Below are 22,830 nucleotides of genomic sequence, written 5' to 3' on the forward strand. Positions count from 1 at the left end.
AGATGGCAGTCGACTTGGAGTGAGCAATGCAAAAACTAGCATTTCCAAATAAAACCCTATATTGGACATTGGTCGTCTTGTTACTGTAAAGATCGGAAAGACAAAGTTGTTTTAACTAAACTACGCATTGGTCACAGTTTTTTTAACTCATCGTTTTCTTTTATCTGGAACTGATGCACCAGTGTGTAGTTTGTGTAACACTCAGATCACAATAAGCCACATTTTACTTTCTTCCTGTCATTATGACTCTCAGTGTCGGGACCATTTTATACATGTTCTGTCACAAGGTTTGTCAATAATGATAGACAATGTTATTGGTGATGGTGACACTGTTCACCTTGGTAATGTTTTTAGTTTTTTAAAGCCATTAATCTTTCCAATGCCATTTAAGTTTTTAAATGTATACTTTACACCTTTATAATGTGGCTCCCATTTTAAAAATCACAGCTCAGCTAGTTCAATTTGAAATTAGAAACTGACCATAACATTAAGTAATTCAAAACCAGAACTGGAAAGGCCAACTTCAGGTGACTGAATTGTTTTTGTACTTACCTGTTAATCTTCCAAGTGAGTTATGATTATTACAGTCATGCTATAGAAAGTCCTTTAAACTTGAATTACTGTAGTTTTTCTCTTGATGTTGTAGACTGGATGTAAACATTAATTTTTGGCTGTTTATTTATTTTTTAACTTTGTTTTACTTTAATTTTCTTTTATGAATTTTACCGAATTTACTTTTACCTTTTTAACGGACGTTTGGTGCAGATAGCCTAGCTACTTTGTGCCATAAAACACTAAATCAATCAACCAACTTTTCTGGCTAGAACAGCAAAAATTTCAATTTTTATTTCAGTTATTAAAACAAAACATTGAAGGATGTCAAAGTTCTTCCAGTCATTCTTTTAAACTGAATCCACGTAAACTTCATGTAAAATATTAACATCTAATGTTGATAGTGGTGTTTTATTTAATATTTTTGAGTTTAGGTTCACAGATTCTCATGTTATATACATAAATTTCTTTTCTCAATTAAAATCATGTTTTTATTCCTTTTATAGTTAAAATGCATAATATAATTTGACTTGCATGTTATTTGTAATCTAATAAAAGATTCAATATCTTGTTTTTAATTGCAAATAAGTAAATTGAGAAAATTTGAAAGAAAAAGAAATTGAAAGTATGATATTAGAATAGTTAAAAAGGCCATTACTTTCTCAATATAATGTTGTTTTTGTGTGTCTAGAAATTTTATGTTTAAAAATACAAGTACTACTACAATTTTTTCAAAATTTCTAGGAAACAGGTATAGGCAAAGTTGTCAATGGCCTTAAACGAACTGATGGAAAAATTGGGGAAAAGGCTCGAAATATTGTTAATGCTTGGAAGCAGTTAGTATCTAGTTCAGAGAATGCTGAAAAGGAGCATCAAAGAAATAAGGTACTTGAACACAGTCAAAACAAAAAGTCCAAAACCATAGCACAAAACTCTGCACCTAGTCATCATGCTTCAACTGGGTCAAAAAGAAAGCTTCTTGAGAATGAGGATGGTTTAAATCCTTCGAAATATAGATTTTTACATAATGACAGCTCAGAAAATTATACCAACGACTATCGTAATAAATCTGGAAATAGCCGAGGTTCTTCTAGAAGTAGGTTTGGGAATAAATATTTAGATAGTTTAACAAACATGTCAGAAGAAGATGAAGAGCATGAATATGTTCCTATGTATGTAGACTCTAATGTCAGTCACAGAGATTCTCATGATGAGTTTTCAAGCAGTGAAGATACTGTAGAAACAACTAACTGGAATTCTTCAACTTTGATTAAAGAAAAAGAAAGCAGAGATGGTACTAATCACAGATCTGAGCAGGAACAAAATTCCACCAAACAAGGGGTTGTAAAAAGATCTCTGGACTCTATATCTTTTCAAAAATTATCTGATAACCACCATAAAAAAAGTTCAAACAATGATATAAAAACAAAAGAGTTGAAAAACAAAGAGAAAGCTCACAAAAAAAAAGATGAGAAAAATGAAAGGCATGACAGGAACAGTTCAGTAAATCTAGAATCTCAAGTTAGAAAGTCAAAAGCCAAAGGGTTGACTGAAGATAACTATACAGATAAAGGGATGCCCAAAACTATAAAAAATACAAAGAAACTCTTAAAGATGGAATGCACTGAAGGGTTTACAAATTCAGTTGCATCTTTTGAAGATTGTTTGGGATTAAATGATAATATGAAGATGAAAAAAAAAAAGGCGGCAATTCCAGTATCTCCAGACAAATCTACTCGTAGCAAACAGTCATCAATAGAGTTGGTTTCAAGTCAACATGTGAAAACGTCTGCTCAAGCTTCTGAAGAGCTCAAGAAAAAATCAAAGAGCAAGAATAAAGAGTCAAAACAAAAAGTGCCTCATTCTCAAGAAAACTCAGAATCCAAGTTGGGGGATATGCCAGTCGCCTTACAAGAGGTTAGTAGACTCTTTTAATATTTGTTTATAGTTTTATTAGTAAATATAAATTTATTGTTACTTGGTTATTGGAGTGACAAAATGTTTATGAAATGAGTTTTATCTAGTTCTTTTTTACATCCCTCCGGACCATTTTAGAAAAATGTTTAAGACTGATGTATAAAGTATAAATCAGTCTGTGAGATTTATTGTTTTTTGTGATTTAAAATCATACTAATGTGCACATACTATTTTTCAGACAGATATCCAAACTCTGCAGTTAAGTGTAGTTATGAATAAATTCTGAATATGTGATGAATATTTTCAGAAATAGACAAAGTATTCCCAGGTACTTCCTGAAGGAAGATTGTCTTCTGTCCTAACATATTGGAGTTTTTAAGTTTGTGATTTATTTCAGTTTGTAGCACATCTGTTTATTTTGTGTGATGTAAATGTAGGTCATGATTATTCTACAGTGATGAGGAAAATATAAATATTGTACTGTAATTACGTGCAACTTTTCTGTGACTGCTAAATATTATTCTGCTTTTCTTTTAAAGTTCACCAGTATTTCTTTGAGCTTTGGCACATGAATTGCCATGTTTTCTGTTTGAGTTTGAATTAATCATCGGACTATTAGGGAAATATTTATTAAATGTAGCACTTTATAAATTATAACTGGTAGCATTTTGGTGACTAAATCTGTTATTTTGCTACTAGCTATTTAATGCATTTACATTTCACTTAGAAATACAATAACATATAAACTGAGTGCTTTTGAAAGGTGGAACTTTCTTGTTCAGGGTCAAACTAGGAATAACCATGTAAAGCAAAGTGTGAGATAGTGAAGTTTAAGTGACATCATACATGCTATCATGGAAATTTGGAAGTGTTTTGATGAACTTTCAGTGTATTGTTATAAGTGTTTCTTCACATCCAGTGCAATGCTATCAGAAACAAGAATGTTAGATCTAAAGAAATTAGAAATGTATTGTTTTAAAAAAGAAAAACAGTCAAGATAAATTATACTTTATTGTTACTAAAATAAAAATAGGATATGAATATTGATTAAATAGATATAATTAAAAATAATCCAAAAATTATCATAAATAGATAAGTATTAAAATTATGAAGGATAAATATTGAGAATTTATTCAATATGAACATAAAACATTACCAGAGAACAAACTAATAATTGGAAATAATTTGTTCCAGGATATGTGTTTATTTCAAGAGATTGAGCAGTATTTAAAGTTGCAGTCCAATAGGCTTCACTTACTTCTTTTTTAATATAGTTTTGAAATTGCTTTCACTGCTGATGGGTGTTACATCATTAATAGAATTTCCAGGTTGGTTAAAGTGTTGGGTAACAGAGAGGTCTTATTTGATTTTAATACAAGATTTATAGTTTTTGAAATGCTTTAAAAGAGTGCTATAGTTCTGTCCTGCATAATGGTAATTGCATTTTTTACACTGTTGAGGGTAAATGGTATTATGGGTTGTGTAAGTAATTTCTCAAGAAAGTTTAAAGTGTTTATAGTCATAGTTATCAGAGAAAAAGTTGATGATTTTATATAAAATTCCATGTTAGACAATAAGCTCTTTATTGCATGGGTGACAGCCTTTCTTTAATTGGATGTGATTCACAAGGATGTCTTTAGGATTTCTGCTTTTCTAAATTGAGACATTGGTAACTTCATGAAATTTTTTTCTAAGCAGATAGTTCAATTGTAGTATGTGTAGATGTTTTTTTCAGAATGCTAGAAATTTTTCTGAGTTTAAATGATAGGTTATAAGAAGAGAAATCATGTTTAAAACCTTACTGTTAAACTGTTCAAGGATGGTTTTTCATTGATTGTTGCTAGCCTTTTGAATCTGTTTGTCAATTTTGGTATCTTTACATCTTCTTTATATTATGGTTTATTTTAAATCATTGGTGTGTCCTGTAATTTGTTTCACTTGAACAGATTTTCTTTATTTGGAAAGCTTGATGTTAGGTAATATTCTGCTTAGTGTGAGTGGGATGCCACCTTTTGCAGTGAAGATATTGTGGTCTGTTAACAGGTTTTCTGTACAAATCAATGTGTCAAGTTCCATCCTTTTGAAAAAGACAGTGATGTCAAGAAAGTTAATTTAGATAGGGAATAATCAAGAGTAAACATGTTTGTTTTGTTAAAGGTATTGGCATAAGAAATAATCTTTAAGTGATTAAGAACTGGCTATTGAAATGAAAAATGTCATCTGTGTTGTTTCCATGTTTTATGGGGCTTTGTTGTAAAAACTGGATTTCAGTATGGACCACAAAAAAAAAAACATTGTATTTGTTAGGAACCATTTTGGTATCCATTGCAGTACCTTTAACCTGAAGGCATGTTTTTTATTGAATTCAAAGTTGTTTAGAAACACAACAGGGCTATCAAGGTCAGTTACTGTTTGCAATTCTGATGGGTTAGAAAGGGTTAAAGCAGATTTCAGAATTTCAATTTGTCATCATGTGAAATGTTATTGTAAAGAGAAGAAACATCCATTGTAAGTGCTAAGTGTTCATTGGTACTGATATTTTGTGCAATATTAAGATAGTGAGTTATGGTCTTTATGTATGAAGGGAGAATGCAGGGAATACTTTTTATGTCATAATTGATAAAATCAGACAGCTCAGTAGCCATGTGTCTGTTAGAAGTTATGAGTCAGAGAAGTGTGTATCATTAAGTACTGAAAATTTTCTTTTGTAATTTCCTTGTTTTGGAAGAGTTCTCTAAGTCTATTACTGATTGTTACAGTCAACTGAGTTGTAGGTTTCTGTCATTATTTTTAAGTGTGAATGTTTTAACTTTTTTTTTAAATAATGAGGAGTTATTGATAATGAAACTTTCTAATTACTGGTTGACAATTTTTTGTTTAATATTACCCCAAATAGACATTCAGTAGGCTCACACATGGAGTGAATTGGTAGCATTTGTAATTTAATGAGACTGAAGCAATAAGTTGTACTTGGATTACTCTTATATATTAAGAACGTATTCAGCTTAGATTTAATAGGATGTTGGTTTTCATCTGCACTGGTTAGTTTACATGTTTTCTCTGTTACTAAATTCTTAATGAAAGACAAGTGTAAATACTGCAAGCTTAAATGATACTTGTTGTACACGTAAACATTCTTGTACCACATTCACAAACAGTTAAGCACAATATGATCTGGGGGAAATATGGTCCATTGTTATTCAATCCTTTCAAAACATGTTGAAATTTTTGACACATTGTATGTATACTTTCATATGTGTAGAAAGCTAGTGAATAAGACTATTTTGCTACCAATATTTCATGCAGGTTGCAAATTCTGACTGTTATCTTAAAAATGCAAAATATTTCTCTGTTTCTGTCAAATACAAGGAGTAAATTTTACTTTCAGATTTAACATTTTGCTTTATAAAGGTTCTTAAATTATGGACATGATTAGTGATCCAGCACTATTTATTATCCAGATGGATAATTATAACTTATAAGAATGTTGATCAAAGCTGTCATTGTTATAACTTCCTCCATCTGTTGTATTCATGCTGATGACCATGATTACCTATTCTTTTCCCTGATCTTTCCTGTAGCATGCTTTTGTGAATGATGAAGAGATCAATTTTTCTTGAAAAAAGTTGTTGATATTCTTATGGTTGAGAACTTATGATCTTTAATCAGCTTAAAATTTAAAACCTTTGTTTACTATAATTTTAAAGGTTGCAGAAGATATTCTTAACTTCATTGCAAAGAATATTGGTGAAGATATTTTGTATTGAATTCAGTTATGGCTGTGGAGCATGCCATTTGCTTTCATATAAAACATTGAAGGCCCCATTTTTTTGAAATGTGTCCTTTGGCTCTCTATCATTTAATAATCTTATTATTTAAATGTCCTCACATTGGGAAGGACATGATATATTCCCTCAATCATAAAACTGTTAATGGTAACACTGTTGAATGGTTTGCAAATTCACAGTGAACTAAATATACTGATACCAAAGGTGTTGCCCATGACACCATAATATGCATATGCAAATCATTTTTGAAAGTGTTTTATCTGTATTAGCTGAGGTTATAGAAAAATTACTGTAGTAAATAGAGGATGCCATATAAATTGAAAGCAAACTAAAAATTACAACATATATCTATTTTGTTGTGAACTCATATTTCATGAAAAACAATTCAAACCATTTTAGTCTTTCAGACCACTGAAATTATTTTTATCTTATGTTTGACCTTTAATTTCTTTGTAAAGCACAGTATAATGATAACTTTGTTCCACTTTAAAGTAGTATTATTTCCTAATCAAACAAAGTAATGAAAGGATTTTTTCATCACTGTCAGTGTAATCTGTTCTTGTTCCATTATAACCCAATACCATCTAGCTGACACATATTTGTCAATGAAATGCCAAACAATTTTGATGGAGAAGTGGAAAACTTATACAACTTGCATTACCACTAACTTTAAAGCAATGAGTTATTTCATATTATGAAACAGCTATTAAGCAGTTTTCATCATTTTTAATATGTACCAAGCAGAATCCTTAACTTAACAACATATGGAAAACACGCTGTTTCTTATTTGGAATTCTGCCATAGTCAGTTGGCTTATCAAGGTGGAAAAGTCATTTCTCACATCTTTCCAGTTTATTATGGCTCCTACTCTGCCAAAAGTTATATTTATCTCTCCTAGTTCTACCATTCTCACTACTAAGTATGAAAAAAGAGGATGCACTGACACTATCAATTCCTTTAGCAATATTAAATGCCTCAATCAGACTCCCTCTAGCTCTTTTGTTTTTCTAAAGGAAGAGAATTTGAAATATCTTGATCTCTCTTTGTATGATAACCTTTCCATCCCAGATATCATCCTGGTAGTCCTCCTCAGGACTGTTTCTAACAGTTCACTCTTCATCTGAAGGTAAGAAGCCCAATACTAAACACAATATTTTACATATTGATCTATACAATGAAACTATAACTTTTTTACTTATACCACTGCTTTTGTAGATATAACAAAAAATCCTGTTTGTCTTTCCTATAGCTGCAGCACACTGCTTAGATGTCTTAAGAGACTGATCAACCATAATGCCAAGATTATTTTCTTTCATAATACTATTATAATTATTACCATCAAAATTATACATCTAAATAAAGTTATGCTAATTCACATGCATTACTTTATGTTCATTATAATTAAAAGCCATCTTCTATCTATTTCAACAACTTGCCAAGTGATCTAAATCCTTTTGTAAAGCAGCAACACCCAAGATTTTAATATCAGCAGGAAGTTTAAGTAATTTATTATCTAATCCTTCATTTAAACTTGTTTTATAATATTTCAGCAAGAAATATAAATGTGTTAAACTTAATTTGTTACATGTAGTTTTAAGGACAGCTTATCTGCAAGGTCATCAAATAAAGTTTAACTGATTTTTCAGTATCTTGGAACTACCAAATTAATTATCTCATTTTTAGGTTAATTTAGCTTAAATGTGACATTTTTTAAGACATAAAGAAAAATTATAAAATAAAATGTGAACATTTGTGCTTTTTGTTCTTTAAACTAATATTATGATTATAGCTTGTTTGAAATTGTTGTTTGTTTGTTTTTAAGAAAATAGTTAGTATCTTTAACTATGGTTAAAATATCTTCTCCCTGTATGTGGCATGCTTACGTGATTTACCATCAAAAATAACTTGTTCAATGTTTAATTATTTTCTTTCACATATAAGAGACTGCTGGATATAACAGTTACATGTAAAGTAATCTGAATCAAAAATTCTCTAGCCTGATAACTGAGTTTGTAACTTTGTAGTACCAGAAAATTATTTTGTTATTAAGAAACATTGGCACCAACTGCAGTGGATGCTTTGGGGAAATATAACAGTGAATTCACAGAAACTTGTGCTAAACTAATATGTTTAGATATATTTATGCCATATAGAAAAAATTAATTGTCTTTAAATCATCAAGTAATGTGGAGTAATTATTTATTGATCACATACAGATTTTTTCATGGTTGATAACCTTTACAAGTGTGGTATTCAAATATAATGACACAAGCAGAAAGTCAGAAGTATGCATGTAATACACTACAGATTCTACAAGAGAATAATTTTGAACATGGACTGTAAACTAAAAAGGGAACAGAAGTCAATAAATAAAACAAGATATTTATTAATACAGTAAATAATGCCATTTTTACTGGAACTGTGTCTGTTTTGGTAAGTTTAAATATTAATTAACTTCAGCTACATGTTGGAGCAGGTAGATATGTCATGATCTTGTAGTAAGAGGAGTAACACAGAACAGGCTTAAGCAAGTATAAGCATTACTAAAAATTAATTATGTAACCTTTACCTAGCTGGAGCACATTTTGACAAATCCCAGTTGCCCCAGATCACCAGGGTAACTAAAGATTTCATGGTGGCATTTGGTATGTTTCCCATTTTATTTGTGTGTAGGGCTCTGCTAAGTTGAATTTTAATATAGAACAATTCTGCACTCTTGGAAGTCTGGAACTATTTTCACATACTTTGAATCTTAAATTGAACTTTGTTTCTAGAAGCTTAATAGTAAATTCAGAACTTTTTCATGCTTTCCCAGGAATTAAGTGCTGCAGTTGCACAACACATTACTAATTTTACACCAGTCAGTGTGCATGTTTAGACTTGAATGGTACTAGAGGCAGTTAGTTTATGCAATGCTGTCAAGTGGTTGTTGATATTCTGTGATTCTTAGCATGCTTTCATTGCTGTGAAAACAAATAATTACACGCTGGTGCCTCAGTTATCTGCACTGGTCCAGTGAAAGCAAAACATTTCTTTTAACTAGTAAATATAGATTATATAGAAACTAACATTCTAGTTTTTGAAGGGTTACTCTGATGCAATATTTCTAAAGATTAAATGTGTATTTTTAAGATGATAGAGTTACCATTTGTTCATGAAGATTGCTGCTTAAAAGTTCCCTTAAAATTTGTTTTGCAAATATCTGTTACCATCCACTCCTGCCAAATTTGTCTTTGCACCTACTGTTTTGGACCCACCACTGATTGTTTTATTCTTACTAGGAAGTAAATATCTTTAAATTCAGATCTTGTTACTTCTCCTGGTAACAGCATACAACAACTGTTGTTTGAGTACATGAAAAATTTCATAGATAACTTTGTGTGACCCTTTTGGCTGTTATGATTCCAGTAGTTTAAATGACCAAGATTAACAGTGCCATGTACACAACACTATAACATTCTTGAAGTATGTTGCTTTACTCAAATATCAAACATTTGAAACTGAAAAACTAAATATTTTAAAGTTTAAATTACCAAATTGGATATTTTTCTTGAAAGGTATTTGAAGGCTAGCTTGTGGAGTCACCTATTTTAACCGCTTGCACTGCTATACAATATTGTGTTTTCTGTTATTTAGTCAGCAGACACTGAAGTGATGTCACATAAGGAATACTCATTGTTGCACTTTGTACTGTTATGACATCAACCAAAGATGTAGTTGCCATGAATTACAAGGAGAATTGCACACTCTGTATTCTACAATACAGTATGACATTTCAACTTAAAAGGAATAAAAAACAAACATTTGTTACTCTTGATTCTGGTGTTGTTTACTTTTGAAACAGAACTCTTTCAGGAACCTTGCAGAAGTATATCTAGTTATTAGCCACTTCAGATGAGCCAGAAGAGTTTCAGCAACTGTCATCATGGCCTAAGTTCTCTTTGGTGAACTACTTTCTGTATGACATTACTTTGCAAAGAAAACCATATTGTTAGGAGGTCGACCTATCTTGGTGGCATACTGGAAATATTTCTCAGTTTAGGTTTAGCTAACAAAATGTTTTGTTTGCAGAAGAACAGCACAGTTTTATAGACAAAGAATCAAGATATGAGATTGGCCTGCTATCAGTCCTCGTCCATGTTTGAAACATGAGAACTGTATATACAAGTACATTAACACCATTTTAAATTTACTCGCTTCTATGAGCATACTAAATTTTCTGTTTTCTCTCACTTTATCAATAAGCTTTTTTAATACTATTATTTGATGTATAATTTTACTTTTGTCTTACATATACAAGGCTTAAGATGCTGTGATTTTAATTCATTTTCTATTTTTTACTCAAATATAACAATATTACTTTAACAGTGTTCATATGCTACACTATAAGGTCTCACTTGATCTATCAATTTTGTTTTGTTAAAAAATCTGTCCTTGTTAGTGACTTGTATAATCTTATAGATTTGCTCTGTAAATAACATGCTTATGTAGAAAATGGTTTATTGATTCTGATAGCCTCATCTTACTCCTTTGGATAAAGTGGATGTCCTGTCGACACTTCCTGAAATTCAACCCAATTATAGACCTTTAAGGCTTCCAGAACAAGAGAACTTACCAAGCAGGAAGAAAGCAGGTATTGAACAAGTAGTATTGATGAGTAAATATTGATACAGTATTCAAAATTACCTGAAGGTTATTCATTACTCTGGCACAAGTGAAAAATAATCAGAAAATGTTTACTTTCGTATAACATCTTGGTGTTATTTACTTCTGATGATGTGTTTTATATTTGTGTAAAAAATGAAATAAAACTTGCTATTCCACATCACATTAAGTCAGACATTTTACTTTTTGGAACCCATCTTTCAGAGTTGGAAAGATAGATTTGTATTTGTTTTTTTTTTTGTTTATTTTAATAATCATTACTTTTGATGCTTCTATTATGTGTGTATGAACGTCTTTGTACATTTTTAAATATATATTATGTGTACTTGTGCTAACTTTAGTATCTAGTCTATTGGTATGTGTTTTAAGTTTCTCTTCAGTGTCTCAATTAAAACTGGGTACTGTTTTCAACTTTTAAACACTCTGCATTTTATCACTGTCAATGCCCTTTTTAATTATGTTTATTTAATTTGTTAATATATGTCTTGGAAATTGAAATATGCAGATGTAGTAACTTGATAACCAGCATATTTAACCCACATGTATGCTGACTAATTTGAGTTATGATACACTTTTATGATCATCGCTGAGTAGGAAAATGACAGTTATAGCAGGTAAGCTGATAGACTGAGCTTGATATACTTATCATGAATATCTTAAACAGCTAATCTACTGAAATATTCAGAAAAATAAATTACTAGCATCAGGGTTACATGTTCTTCAAATCCTGTGTTCATTGCTGTTAGTAAAAGGCAAATGAAAACACTATAAATAAATATATATATATATATATATATATATATATATATATATATATATATATATATGATAATAATAAAGTTCTACTATAACAAGCCTGGTTACTGATAAGAAGTGGAATTCCCCCAAATCAATATAACTTATGACAAGTGTTGTGTCACATATTAGAATAGGCTTCATATTTACTTTTAGTATATTAAACAACTGAGATAGAGAATAATCAAATTACATTAGTAGCACCAATGCTTCATACTCTTCAAATTTTATATAAAAATGTTTCACTGTGATGAGTAAAATACAATTAAATATATCATACATAATCTATAACTTTGTCTCACACAGCTAAATTTACAAAAAACATTAAAACAGCTTCTTTACATTTAGTTATCTGTAATAGTTACATACATTAGTAAATGCAGTTTGACCAAGTGTTGAGTTGTGCTGTATCAATTTAGCATGTTATGTATTCTTTGTTATCAGCAACACTGAAATTGCTCTTAAGTTCTTCACATGTAAACAAAACATTAGTAAATTATATCCACTATATCATGTCTCCATAGGAATTACTTTTTTATGAGGTCAGGTAGGAGTGAACAAAGTCTTCAGTACTATATCATTATATCTGTGGCTTCTTTGGTGTTAAAACCAAATTTAATAACACATGTATTCTGTTATATTTATTAGTTGTTGTTTTTTTTGTCTTATTTCATTCAACTAAGAGTTTTATGTTTTCATCTTTAGTTTGTTATAGTTTTACTTAACCCTTTCATTATGGGTTAGGTGGAATCCACCCAGCTTGTAAACACAAAAGTATCCACGAGAGTAATTATACTATGATTTTTGATAACGTATACACATGTTTATAACATTGTGCAGGTTATTTGTAAACATTACAAGGCTTTTGTACACTAAATATCAGGTTTTTAAATTGAGCATTTTGATTTTTTAATTGAAAATATTTACATTAACTTTTATCTGTCAGTATGTTGACTATTCAACATGCAGAGTAATTTCATTTTGAGATTAAGAATACTTTTATGCATCACAAAAGTTTCATTTCGCATATGTGAAATTATCTAATTGTCTTCAGTTGATATTTTAATTTCATTTTCTCAAGAGGTGCAAAAATGACAAACTTTGATAGGCAGTTTGAGGATAACTAGCATTGTGTAATTTGTGCACATGATGGATGTCTTCTGATATGTATAACTAATTTTCAAAGAACTTTAGTCCTGTTTTTGGTACACATATGACAGTGTTACTTAGCATTCAGCTGGCTCTTTTGTCTCTCTTCTTTTGGGTCTTGTCCCTCATTGTGTTCACTTACATTCTCCTAGATATTAACATCTCAGTATGGTTTTATTTTTATCCCATAATCTTTATTCTAAGTTTTGTTTATTATAATAAATTATCTACATAGAAGTTTTTGTAGTAAGTGATTCTTCTGTAAGATTATTTCTCAAGTTGAAGGTTCTTGTATGAAATTGTGGACCTATAACCAATTCTATTTTTGGGCAGATATTTTAGCCGTTAAGGAATTTCTGGATAACTAAAAATATTGTAAGAGAGCAATCCAGGAAGGGAATAATTGTCATTTACCATTACGTCCTTTAAGTTTCTCTTGTAAACCGTTTTGGATGCTCCTAATAGTCTTTTTTTTTTTCATATTCTTTATGTATCTCAATCCGTGGTCTGCAGTATAATTTTTCAAATGCTGGGTCCTTCAGTTTGTCATAATTAGTTTGCCCATCTCAGACAGTCTTGTATAATTCTTGTGCTTTCTATTTGTTTGTTTGATTTTTGAATTTTGCACAAAGCTATACAGGGGCTATCTATGCTAGCTGTCCCAATTTAAGCAGTGTAAGACTAGAGGGAAGGCAGCTAGTCATCACCACCTACCACCAACTCTTGAGATTACTCCATTACCAACAGATAGTGAGATTGACTGTCACATTATAATGCCCCCATGGCTGAAAGAGCAAGCATGTTTGGTGTGACAGGGATTCGAACCAACGGCCCCCAGGTTACGAATAAAGCTCCCTAACCACCTGGCTATGCCAGGCTCTGTGCCTTTTGTTTTCTCCATAATTATTTGTGAAGGATTGAGTGTGTAACTTAATTTTTGTGATTACTTCCAATGAAAAAGGTTTCCACTGAAACTGTCATTACATTGAACATGGTTTTTCATTGTTACTGTTTTTATGATTACCTGGCCTCCTGTGATTTATTTATATTTTGAATCACTTGAGATTATGATTATACTTCCCCATTACTGATATGAATTCTGAAATAGGAATATTCCCAACATGTGGATTTTGTTTTCAAGGTAAAATGATTTTTACAGGACATTGAGGCTAAGAGTGATTACAAATATATTTTTGCAATCTTTAACCTATCCTGTTGGTAATTGTTTTGTTTTCATTAAAATCATCATCTGATCACACAGTTCTTTTCAGTTCAGGTATTATTATGCTTGATGTGTTATCAGTGTTTCCATTCACTCCCTTTACACCTAGTGGGTCTTTGGTTTTTGAGTGTTTGTGTTTTCAGAAGGCTATGTTTTTTTTTGTGATCTAATTCCATTTCTGACTGGACCATGGGATTATTTTCAGCTAATATAGATCTTGATTCCTGTTCTGCTTCCTGAGAATGTTAATCACAGTAGCCACCTTGACAAAGCTCTTAGTTAATGTAATGAGGTATTTCTTTTGTAATTTGTTTCACTCTTTATGGAATGCTTGTCATTCCTTTTTAGTATTGAGGATTTTAGGACAATTTGATGTAAGAAATAAGATTAGTTTAAATATTATTCTAAGACACAGTGCTTATCCAGCACCAGTGTGGCCTTTTATCCAGTACCAGGACTTATTAGGTCAGCCAGGGTAAGATAAAATAGTGGTGTAGGTGGTACATACAGTGATTAAATTTGGATTTTGAAACATATCTACTTTGATATTCCACACTATTTGAATTTTCAAGAGAGTTAAATTGCAAACTCTACTGCAGTTTTATCACAGGCTACATATAATCAGTGTTCATTAAGAATGGCTATTATGGTGTAAATTCAATAAACAAATGAAATGCAGTTATCAATTTCATTTTAGTCATTTACTAATCAGATTTTTGCTATAAGAATTAATGATGCAACATTAATTATAGATGGTGTATCTCACAGCAGTGTGGGTCCTATTTCTGCAGTCACCTCCAAAACATATTGTATATTTTATATGCTCCATTATAGACTGGGATCTTTTCAATCAGTGCAGTACCTTTTGTTTATTATTTTTTAATTAATTTTTGGCTTGTTTTTAAGTTATAACACTAATGTGTGTGGTGATGTGTAATGTTATAAGATTTAAGCTATTTAAACTAAATGCATGTTATAATTTGCAGTCATTCTAGAATTAAAAAATATACCTCATTTCCCAACTTGTTATGGTGGTTATGTGATTGGTGAAGTTGACCAAACCCTTACAGAGATACAATAGTGAAATCACAGGTCATGTATAGTTTTTTTGTTTTTTTTCTGGTGGTTATAAAGACTTTGCATGTGAAATTTGAAAATTTTATGTATGAACATTTTGGTAATTTGATATTTGATGATCATTTTGTTTTTAAGAGAGTTTTAATTTACTGTATTTTTTATGGTCTTAGCTTCTGATCAAGGGCTGCAATTGTATTTAAATGTTTTTATTGTAGCAATTAATCTGAATATTTTATTTTGTTTATTGTACCATTACCCTTTGAAATATTTTATTCTTGTATGAGTGCATATTTTAATTTTATTTTACAGCAACATTAACCCATGAAGAAGCTATCTTGTTTACTTCATCAAAGAAAGACCGAACTGCTGTTTACTCTGGTAGAAAAGCAGTATACTTGCCTGGTAAGTTGTTGGGTTTTCTTTGTATAAGAATATTCAGAATCTGTAGTAACAGGCAGTAATAAAAGTTTGTGATAAGAAAAGATAAAGTTCAATAGCTAAAGCAATGGTGCTCTCACAAAGTGTAATAAGCTGTTTCTAGTAGACCAAATGGCTTTTCGAGCATTGTACACATCATTTATAAATAAAAGTGCTGCAGTCACAAAATTACATATCTGCAGAAACAATACAAGATTATCACAATTAAGGTAAGGAACTGATTTTTTGCCCACTTGATTTGGGTTTTCAGTCAACTGCAGTCAACTGTTAAGTTTAATAAAGCATATAAAAGTTGTTTCATTTAGAGTTTTTTCTGTGTCATGTTAAGTGTGCCTTACATTCTGTATTTTTAATTACAGAAGTTCCTACCTTGTATGAAGCGTGCATCAGGGTGCTCATTGACAACATGGAAGGTAAGAATTACATTACATTATTTATGAATGGTTGAACTGCACATTTTTTCTGAAATAATTATCTTCCCAGAATGTAACTTTTTTTTTATTCTACATGGATCAACTACAGTAGATTCAGACTACATATTTCTTCACTGTATTTGTGTTCTATATTAAGATCTAAGAGTATAGATTAGTTGATGTCACAGGAGTATTATAAGTATATATATGTAAAAACAGCTGGTTTGGGTTGAGAAAATGTTTTATGTAGAGGAGTGAACAATGTTTCAACCTTCTTCAAACATCTAAGCATGCCCTCTACATTCCTACACTCAATTACACAACTTTCTTCAAATATGTGGTCAGCTATCAATCAGTTACCTCTTTCTTTCTTTGTGAACCTGATGATGACTGAAGAAGGTCGAAACATTGTTCGCTCCTCTACATAAAACATTTTCTCAACCCAAACCAGCCATTTTTACATATATATTTTTCTCTACAAGTGGGTTTGCTTGTCATCACTGAGTATTATAAGTATGCTCCTTTGTACATGCCATCAGTGTGATAGTTATGTATGAATGATTAAGATGATCAAGACAGTTAGTAGTTACAAATAAATGTATTTGTAAGAGTGGTTTTAATATATAGGTTATATAATAACAACATTTAGAAATAAATAGTAAAATTGAAGCATTAAGTATATGAAAGTTTTTTGTTTTGTTTCAGGTTTTGTGGCTTATTAAGTAGGTTCCTATATAATGAGATTCAGTGTCTGTCTGTTTGCATGTGTCATGTGATACCTCCTTAACTTCTAGTCACATCAACTGCTAAGCAATGTAATGAAGCTATTCTGTTTGTGCACTTTTGAGCATTATTAGTTTAATAGCTAAAGCAATGGTGCTCTCATGAAGTGTAATAAGCTGTTTCTAGTAGTAAACCCACTTCATATTCTCTCCTTTTTTCTTCTGATTTTCTATGCCAAAAAATGTCATTTTTTCTTGAGTAGAAGCTGTATCTGAGAACTTTAAAAATGAGAAGAAGGGTTTAAGTATTAGCTGTTGGAAAAGAGGATGCTGGAAATTACAAAGAAGATTATTCCTTTATGTGTTGTACGCATAAATAAGGAACAGATAAGGCATGAAAGTAAATTACATGGGAAGCTGGAGAACATAAGGTGGTAAATGTAATCATAAAATAAAATGGTAAACAGAGTGCCAAAAGATGCATTTTTGAAAATATTGAAGATACTGAGAAATAGTAAATTTTCTATTGGGATGAAGCTTAGAGTTTTGGATTGTTATACCAATTCTAACATATGCATCAGAATAATGGACTATCTTCAAGTATGGAAAAGAGATCTGAAGCAATTGAGTTGTGGTTCTTAATGCATTTCTTGAAAATATGTTGGACAAGTTACATCTGAAATGAAAATATTTTGTCAAGAGCAAATTGTAGGAGGAAGCTGCTGATTAACATCAGAAAGAGATAGTTTGAATTTATTGGACACATTATGGGGAAAGAAGAAATTGAAAGTTTGACTGAAGGAAGGAGATACTGTGGAAGATAGAGGTTGATTTATATCAAGAGTTTATCTAATTGGATGAATGTATCAACATGGTAATTCTTTGTATCTCAAGGAGAAGAGATCTGTGAAAGATAATTGTCTCTAACATTCTGTTTGAATATGGTACATAAAGATCTGAGAGTCAAATTTTTGATAATGCAACAGTTTCAAATTGATGTGTAACCAGTTCACTATTTATTGGTTCCATGTTATATAATTTCAAGTCTGAATTTAATCTAGGGTTCAGAACCTAAATATTCTAATATGCAAAGTTGCATTATTTCATTTTGACAGTGAGTGATAAGTAGGGTTAGGACATAGTTTTTGGCCCACATTTTCCAGATCTTTCCTTGAAAGAGGCATTCTGGTTACCCCTAAGTAGGACTATTTTGCTTCTTAGGTAGCTACTCAGAAACCTTATTCCTTTTACAGAATCTTATGGCTATTGCACCAAGACCTTCAACACACACATCTGTGCAAGAGTATAGAAAAGTGGAGACTGCTCTAAACTTATCATCCTCCCCTGTAGATTATTGAGACAGCAGTCAAAGGTCAGACTGGATCCTGATGTTCATTTCAGCACCTTGATTGTTGTAGCTTCTGCCATAAGAATAAGTTAGAGCTACTGCCAACTGCATATATCTTTACTACAATCAAAAAATTGTCAAAAGACAGTGGAGCTTAGGGTTGTTGTTTTTTTGTCTTACCTTACTCTATAAGTAGCTCCTCCACATTGCCTCCAGAAGTTCTAGTCATTTGCAGTTTATTGTCATTCCTGGGAAATATCTATTGTAAAATTAATATAAATAGACAATATTATTCTTACTATATCTTGTTTGATTTTCTGATGGACTGGTAGCAAGTCTCTGACAAAAAATGTGACCATAAAGAGTAATAGGCAAGTTAAGATGTAGGTAGTAGAGAAAGCATCTAATGACCACCCTAATATTTTAACAAGTCATTTACAATTTGACAGCTAATAACTGTTAGGTAAGCTAAGATTTTGTTGTTTTCGCTTTCCTTAAGTTTTGAATACTTTCATTTCATAAGTTTTATTTAGATGAACGTAAGTCCTTAAATTCTTTGCATGGAAAAAAAAAGTGTTTTGCTATTTTTATTTACAGGACTGGCTATAACACTGCTTTGTACATAATTATAAAACAAATAGTTAAAAACCCATAAAAATTAATATCTGCATGTTCTTTGTGAAAAAAAAGAATAGCCAAGTCTGTATGCATAAAATAAAATAAAAAGTAATATTTGTGCATCAGTTTGCATTTACGTGTTTGCTTGAGTAAAATGTTTACATTACACATACTTATTTTTGGTTTTTATATTGTGACAAGTAGCTAATATGTAATTAGCAAATATTCTTTTATGGGGCTTGAAATTTTTATTTGCATACTTGATATTTAATATACAATATTAAGGTACATGTGTAAGATTGAAACAAATTTAAATGTACCACTGTTTAAGAAACAAGTTAAATTAGTGTTCAGCTATGAATTTCAGCATATCTTAACAAACTTTGTTATTTTGTTGCAACAGTTTTGGTAATGCCATCTTTCATTCTTTAATTGTTTTTATAGTATTTGTTATTTAATGACATAAACACAGAATTTGTTACTGCTTAGATTCAAATTTATATGTGTGGTCTTACCAATTCCAGGTCTTGCAGTAACAGGTGGGGTACCTTATGAGCTACTGAAACCAGTTTTAGAACGGTGCAGTCCAACACAATTGTATATGTTAGAAGACTATAACCCTGTATGTATGAAGCTTAGACATTATTTCTCTTGTTATGATTAGGTCAAAATGCATGTGTTATGACCTTCTACATAATTAATTACATTCAAAATGTAATTAAACTATATTATTATTATTAATGTACAGTACTATGAAAAAGTGTTAGGACAAGAAAATATTTTGTTATTCTTTCAATATGTATGTGGCTAATTCTTCCATGCTATTACAGAATGTAAATTTCAATACTATGATAATGCTTCACTGATTCCTGTTAACAACTGAATAAGCCAGGGTGAGAATACTTATCATTCTTTAGAATTCCAATATACTTGTACCAAAGGCATATCATAAGGGTTCTGCTTGAAGTAACATACTAATAAGATTTAGGGTGTAAAATAAATATCCTGGTATTCCATGCAGTAACTTAACTATATAGAAATAAGCTCGCAAGGAGCTAGCTTATGGTATCTGTACATTATGGAAGAAATCAATTTAATAGCACTCCACAAATAAACCTTGATGAAAACAGTGTTTAACACTATATTACGTTTTGTTGTCATGCCACAACCCGAAGAGCATAAAGAATTGTCAGTATATCACGAATTTCACATAAAAGCTTTACGTAATGCTGGTTGAACTCTGACAAATTGCTACAGGCTTGAAATTATCCCCAAAACTGTCAAGTACACCATAGATCATGATACTGAGACAGATAAATTTAAAAATAAGAAAGGAAGAAGCAGAGCATGTAAACTTAATGATTAGTGTTAAACACTTTCATTTATGCAGCCTTTGGGACAGAAGGAAGACTGCCACTGTTCTCAAGGAGGAGATAAATGACCATATACAAATGAATGGAAAGTGTCTAGATCTACAGGATATAGAGGCCTCAAAGGGAATGAAATATATGATGATATAGCAGTTAAAAAACCTTTACTTTGATCTCAGTGCTTTCAAGAGACTGAAATTTGTTAAACAGTACAAAAATTAGACTGTTGATAATTGAAAAAGTGTGTTATGGACAGATGAGTCCAAGTTTGAAATGTTTTGTTCAAAGCATAGGTTGTACATCCAGCAGAAGAAAGGTGAAAGATACTTCAGTGCATAGTACCTACTGTGAATCATGGGAGAGGCAGTGTGATGGTTTTGGAGTGTTTTTTGCTTTTATGACTTTTATGAGTGGTTTGTGTATTATTGGTAATGGATTCTACTACCAAGAAGATAATGATCCCAAACACTCATCAAACCTATGCAGAAATTACTTTACTAAAAAGGAGCTGCTGGGTTCATTCAAATAATACAGTGGCTTCTGCAGAGCCCTGATCTCAACCCAGTTGAGCAAATCTGGAATTTGACAGATCAAACCCTACTTCCAAAGAAACTATGGGAGTGTATTAGAGACATTAGAAGTAAAATCCCAAAGGACACTTTGATTAAATATGTTGCAACAATGCCTGAAGAAAAGTCTGCAGTTATTAAAGCAAAAGGAGAACACAAAATATATTAATTGTTTGCTGAGAAAAAGTACCTTTGCTGAGTTTCTGTTGTACTAAATAGGAAGATCAATAAACTTCTGATACATCTTTGAGTTATTTTCCACTGATCTTTGGAAGCAACCTGAAATCTGATTTTTTTACTTTGTTGTAAAATTTTTGCATAGTACGATATATGAATAAACTTGGCATTGAAACATGGTTAATAAATCAATGTTTAATACAAATTTTATGTTCTTATTATTGTTAGGTAATAGTTTTTAAAACAATGTTCAATTTCTCATTGTATGAGAATGATGACATTTGTTCTGTAGATCTGCATCTTTGTTTAATTTATTTATCAACCCTCTCTAAAGTGCAGAGTTTAAGGTAAATTACTAAGTCTAATTTTCATAGTCTTTAATTATATTTATTTAAATAAGTCATAACCTAGAAAAATCAGACCCTCTTGCCATGTCTACCTATCTTTCAGAATTACCAACAATCCTTTCTGATGGTTTATACTATATATTTTATAACTGATAAAAAGGCAAAATTTTAATCTTTTGAATGATGTATAATGCTGTGTTGTGTTTGGTACAAAGTACTGTCAATTTCATCTTCAGTTTGAAAGTTTCTATCATGGTGCTGAGATGAAACAGCTAAATTAATTAATTAAAGCCCATTTTGTTTTGGTTAGAAAGCCAGTTGTAAAGCTATTGAGTATTTTTTGCTCAATACATCTTATTTTCTGTGTTCTTAAGTACATTAAGTAAACAAAATATTTGTGTACTGGTACCATAATTATAAAAAAAAAATACTTAAATATCTTTGGCAATCTAAAGCAAAAGCAAGACATCAAAGGGAAGTACCATGTTTCTTGTTTTCCATGTATATTTTTTATTTATTGTTTTAAAACTAAAGTGTAAAAAATAAGTAACTTCATAGGTTAGATTGGATATGATAATGAGTAACACTTTTCATAAGGTATGCTTGCAAACAGCTCTTGTGTTATATCTTCAATACAATAATGTAAGCTATGCATTCATTGAATAATTTACAACTTGTGTGTGCAGGATTATTTTATAGATGCAATTGGAAGGATAATTATACAATAAAATTAAGTATAAACAGATGTAGACTGTTACTAACTTTAAGTTAGGATAAATGTTGTTGTTACAATAACAGTCATTCTAGAAAGCAAATAGGATAGCTTAGATTTATTTCGTATTTTATGATGATTGCATGGTTGGCCAAATCAACTGAGAAAAATAACAGATAAAATAAAAAGGTTTACTGAAAAAAATGTTTGATATTTATTTAGAAGGTTTCAGTGGTTATGCAAATGAAATTTCAAAATTTTCAGGTGAAGAAAAGTATTATTAATCTTAACATGATAATCACTTTGCACCTGGAGCAGTCAATATTCTGATTCCAGATATTCACAGACGTGTTTAGTAAAAATACTTAATTCAAACATCTAATTTCTTTGTGTATAAGTCTTGTAATGTTTATTGAATACTAGTTAAACTTTGTAAAGTTACACAAAATGTATTAAAAATTTTATACTATGGAGAGTATGATGATTACTTTTGTTACAAGGTTAGTCACATTGACCAAGTTCAACTGGAAAGAGTTATAGAATTCAGTTCTCATTTATTTATTGTATTTAAGATATTGTACACATTTCAAGACTGTAATTCTTACAATAAAGCTTACATGTTATAGAATTCAGTTCTCAAACATTTAGGATATTGAAAATGTAGCAAAGTTATTACAGTACAACATTTTTAGCTTGTTGTAGTTCTTGAAAAGCAGATTTACTAAAATACTGGAAATTTCTGAATTATGCTTTTATTATTATAAAGTGAGAAATTTTTTTCTAATGTTCAAACTCAAAAGTGGTTTTTATCTGTAAAAGAGAGCATCATACATACTGGTTTCAAAAGTAAAACAAAGCCGTACTGTAATGTAGGAACATATAATTATTCCTTGATAATAGGGTCATTTTACATAATTAGGAACTGAACAGCAATGAAAATGCTCCATCTGT

General features: G+C 30.7%; 1 protein-coding gene across 2 annotated transcripts in view; it reads left to right on the forward strand.

Annotated features, from left to right (window-relative positions):
- LOC143252880 (elongin-A-like) overlaps positions 1–22,830 on the forward strand; it is a 71,542-nt gene that overhangs the window by 32,797 nt on the left and 15,915 nt on the right. For both annotated transcript variants that reach the window (XM_076505687.1, XM_076505688.1), the window contains 5 exons: positions 1,297–2,469; positions 10,773–10,890; positions 15,475–15,567; positions 15,963–16,016; positions 19,229–19,326. In XM_076505687.1, the coding sequence (XP_076361802.1) occupies positions 1,297–2,469; positions 10,773–10,890; positions 15,475–15,567; positions 15,963–16,016; positions 19,229–19,326 (1,536 nt within the window). The remainder of the gene's footprint in view (positions 1–1,296; positions 2,470–10,772; positions 10,891–15,474; positions 15,568–15,962; positions 16,017–19,228; positions 19,327–22,830) is intronic.

This window comes from Tachypleus tridentatus, chromosome 6 (genome assembly GCF_004210375.1).
Source record: "Tachypleus tridentatus isolate NWPU-2018 chromosome 6, ASM421037v1, whole genome shotgun sequence".
In the NCBI taxonomy this organism is placed as follows: domain Eukaryota; kingdom Metazoa; phylum Arthropoda; class Merostomata; order Xiphosura; family Limulidae; genus Tachypleus; species Tachypleus tridentatus.